Here is a 4,305-nt window from a genome sequence, read left to right as displayed (position 1 = left end):
GACTTAGATTTCAAATATAATAATATTGAGTCTTTGATATTTTTAGCAGTTCCCGACTCACAGGTGACATGACCAACATAGTTGCTTCCTGGTTCCGATAAAATCACGTACTGATCTTCCATTTGTCGTTTTCTGTAAAATTTTCCTTCTTTATCAATCCGAGCCAAAGTCTTATCTTTCCTTCTATCAAAATACAGACCACGAAGGATTCTATTGCAGTCCGCTTCTTGTAAAGTTGATCTGACCTTAGTTCTTTCACGGCGCAACTTTGAACGATCAATGACATAACTTGAATCGTTCGACGAAATAATACCAACGTCTTTTAAGAGAGAAGAAGCTAAAATTGCAGCGGCTCTGTCCGAGACTCCARTACGATCGCATGCAAGGGCTAATGATGGTAAATTTAATCTATTTTTTCTCAGAGGTGGTGTTAACTTTCCCTTGCCATGTTGTAGGTCTTTTTGATTAGGACTAGTTTGTACGAAAGAACTATCACATGAGCAGATGCYTTCATCGGAAAAATCGTCAGCCAAAGAAAGTGAACAACACGGTTTGGCTAAATAGTGTGCCTCTGTGTAAATAAACTTTTTTCTTTTCTATCTTGTTTTTTTCTTATTCCTCACAGTTGAAGCTATATCGACACCGCCTATCATCATTCTTCTGTTAGATCTTTGGTCGAGTAAGAAACTTACTTCCTCCTTGGCAACACGACACCCTTTTAAACATTTTTATTTTTTTAAATCAAACCACTTTATTTGACTGCAAACTTAAGACTGCACAGAATTGACAGATTGCATTCAGTTGCTATAATACCGTTATTTGGATATTGTTGACCTGGGAGTTTGGAAAGTGAGTGCCTGGGAAAATTAGAATAACATATAGACTGTGGGAAGTTTTGGAATGTGGGATTTAGAATGTGAAATTGAAGTGCGAAACTTAGCTATGTTATTATAAGAAAAAAATAGAAAGCTGTAAGTAGGAGGACCTGCCCGTTAGAATTAAGAACTCTTTCTTGGAGAGGCTTCCTTAGAGGTGTCTAGGAACCTATATTTCAGACTACCAAACGAAAAAAAAATTGTTGCTTTATGAATCACCCTAATATACAAACAGGTATACGGTTTGGAAATCTTATATTAGGTGTATGGAATACGCATTACTACTTATTACACAGTACAACAGTTAATCTGGGGGGTGAGAAATTCCAAGTCAGGGTGATGGTACTAGGTCAGTGTAGTAAAACCCTCAAAGGGTTTGGCGTTCGTACGGGTCAGTTAAATTTTTTCCTTATTTCCCATGGATCATTCTCGGAAATAGGTTTTTTTTTTTTTTTTTTTTTTTTGGGGGGGTTTTGCCAAAATGTTACATCTAAGCGAAAAAACATCAAGAAAGGGGTCATAAGGTCATAAAAAACTAACACATAGGAACGCCAAACCCTTTGAGGGTTTTACTACACTGACCTAGTACCATCACCCTGACTTGGAATTTCTCACCCCCCAAACAATAATCCCAAAAATGTTCCACAGTGCTATCAACAGAAAAATATGATCTCTGAATATTATTTAACCTTTATTATTCTATTGTAGACAAAGATGCATCGTTCGCAAAAAATACGCTCACTTAATATTTACTAATACTGCTCTCATATTTGCTGAAGTATGCGTTATAAAGTTAGCCGAAAGTTCGAAAATCTTTCTATATGGGGGATTCGATTAAATTGTTGATATATAAGCACACTGTTACCAAAAACGGACTATCTTTGAATTTCTATAAATTGAAAACTGGGGCCCACATATTCGGTAACTGATAGATTTATTACTTTTAGTAGATTTTCAATTCAAAGAGAATCCTATCTTGTTAATAGTGTCTCTATGTATCAAAACTGAGTTGAATCTGGTCAATATTTCGCTGAGCCCCCATATACCTAAGTTAAAGATATCGGCCAATATTTGAATTATCTCAATGAAAATTAGAAAGCGTAGTTTACTCAAAACAGTGTATCTTTGTGCCTAAATTAAATAAAATTGGACGAAAAGTTGACCTACCCCAATACAGCTAACATACTAATATAGAGTATATGTCGAAAAAGTCGTTTCGTATTTTTTAAAAGATAAGGTTGCAGTCGTATATCTCCAATGCTACCAATATCGTTGTGTTCGTATATCGTGTTGCAAAAGTGAGATTTTAAACTTCATTTAACCAAAAAAATTAATATAATAATAAAAAAATGTAATTCGGTAAGTCGAAAAAAATTAGAGCTGTTCAAAAATGATTAAAATTAATGAAGAAATCCACTGTATTTTGAAATTTTTGTATAAAAAAAGGAAGAATGTCAGGCAAGCCACCAATGAAATTTGTGAAATTTACGGAGACGATGCTGTATCAGTTCGTGTAGCACAACAATGGTTCTGGAAATTTCGATTTACACTGATGAAAGTCTAACAGTGATGGAATAATATCTCTAGCGGGAAAATGAAAACATAAATCGACTAAAATGGTACATATTTGCTTATTTATATATTATTCTAAGTATAAAAGAAATAAGTAAAAATATGATTATAAATACGAAAAGACTTTTTCGACTACCTAATATACATATATAAATTTTTTTGGATTCTGATCCCTGGCTTTCATTTTTGCAAGTTACATGAGTATAAAATGTTCGTTTGCACCCGAACTTGCCTCTTCCTTACTTKCTTTAAAGAGTGAATAAAATTACGTATGACTATTAAATATTTTATTTCTGTCCAGGAATCAAGTACAGATGAATATGAATGCGTATAACAACTATAATCAATACAATAATAATTATAACACTGTTTCTTCAAATATGTGGAGCAATCGAACAGGTTCGCGTCGAAACTCCTTAAAGTCGTACTCTGCACCACCACCACCGCCTATGCCGCCCGTAAATATGGTATACCGCAATGACCAGATTCCTGTCTCTTATACACATCTAGATGTGTATAAGAGACAGGTTTCTTCAAATATGTGGAGCAATCGAACAGGTTCGCGTCGAAACTCCTTAAAGTCGTACTCTGCACCACCACCACCGCCTATGCCGCCCGTAAATATGGTATACCGCAATGACCAGATTCAGGCCCGTACAATGCAGCAGAACCCGAACCAATTAAATCGTATAAACCAAAACTATCAACAACGGTCTTCGTTTGTACCTTCAGATCCAATAAGAGAATTAAAGGACATTGTGCGTCGTTCTAATGATGGGGATGTAGGTTGGATAAGTGGTATTTTATGACTAATTTATATAAATATATATCTCACTTTATTTACATGTAACTGTTTATTAGAGTCCTGAAGAACCTCCGTTTAATTTTAAGGCAATGCTACGTAAAACGAATTATTCTCGTTCCGATTCTACTGTTTATGAATTTAATAATCAGATGTCCAATAATAATAACGAAAATATAAGCTTTCAACCATCTAAACTCCGCTCTACTAGTCGCCGTCCCGATGATTATAATAATCACAAGTTGAATTCAAATGATCAGCATAATTTTGAAAACCGAGCACCATCTCTACAGCTGACGGCTGTAGGAAGAAGTTTCGATAACACAGATGCCAAGTCGTTTGAGGAAGCTGGTTCATATGTTGAGGAGGAGATTGCACCAGGTGTTACATTATCTGGATACGCCGTTGATATTTAATACCTTCTTTTAGAAGTTTTTCTAGTGTATATAACGTAATTTCCTGCAATATTGTGGTAGCCAAGAAAGTCCTCGTCTTACCAATAAAAATATAACATGAACAAAAACCCACGGCCTTTCTAATTTATATACTTCGACAAGAAAATTGGGAGGTAATAGAAAAAATTATTTCTTTTAATAAAAAAATTATTTATTTTTAAAATTAGAATTTACGCAATGCGAACAGCAGAGTTGCAAAAATTAAATAACTATAAGATAATTTTTATGGATTATTGGAACAATTTAAAAAAGTTATCAAACTGTTAATCACGCGTTGAACATACATATATGCGTATAATACTTATCGCAATCAAATAGAGGGTGATCTATTTCGAGGTTCCCWACACAGAAACTGCAAATTAAATGAGGACTGTTTATTATCATTCTTTGAAAGTTTTTTAAAGGTTATCTCTTATAATGTTGTCCGCGGCTACGTCTCAGAGGTTCCATCTGATGAGTCCAATTTTCGAAAATTTTATTACGAATATACTTGTATATTGAAATGTTTATTGCCTACCAACGGGCCGTCCATATAGTTAGACATTTATCAAATTTTCGTTAAATATTTTCTTCTTCTTCTTTACTGGACTGGCATAGAAGC

The 4,305-nt window shown here is 34.4% G+C and overlaps 1 protein-coding gene across 1 annotated transcript; it reads left to right on the top strand.

The window, feature by feature from the left end:
• Window positions 1-2,596: 2,596 nt before the first annotated feature.
• LOC108967099 (neither inactivation nor afterpotential protein C-like) lies at window positions 2,597-3,774 on the top strand. Its single transcript, XM_018930345.1, has 3 exons — window positions 2,597-2,815; window positions 2,975-3,229; window positions 3,309-3,774. Exons 1-3 carry the CDS (start codon window positions 2,762-2,764, stop codon window positions 3,663-3,665), a joined length of 666 nt encoding a protein of 221 aa, XP_018785890.1. The 5' UTR covers window positions 2,597-2,761; the 3' UTR covers window positions 3,666-3,774.
• The last annotated feature ends 531 nt before the right edge of the window (window positions 3,775-4,305 follow it).

The sequence above is a fragment of the Bactrocera latifrons genome, unplaced genomic scaffold (assembly GCF_001853355.1).
Source record: "Bactrocera latifrons isolate USDA-ARS-PBARC rearing strain unplaced genomic scaffold, ASM185335v1 scaffold_1769, whole genome shotgun sequence".
Classification (NCBI taxonomy): Eukaryota; Metazoa; Arthropoda; class Insecta; order Diptera; family Tephritidae; genus Bactrocera; species Bactrocera latifrons.
The sequence above is the reverse complement of the archived record's forward strand: the minus strand, read 5'-3'. Positions and strand labels throughout refer to the sequence as shown.

Bases quoted from the DNA above. Each gene is read 5' to 3' on its own strand.
- LOC108967099 (XM_018930345.1), top strand. From the start codon at position 2,762: ATGAATATGAATGCGTATAACAACTATAATCAATACAATAATAATTAT. The intron at 2,816-2,974 runs GTTTCTTCAAAT...TATAAGAGACAG, and splicing joins ACAATAATAATTATAACACT to GTTTCTTCAAATATGTGGAG. The intron at 3,230-3,308 runs GTAGGTTGGATA...ACTGTTTATTAG, and splicing joins GTCGTTCTAATGATGGGGAT to AGTCCTGAAGAACCTCCGTT.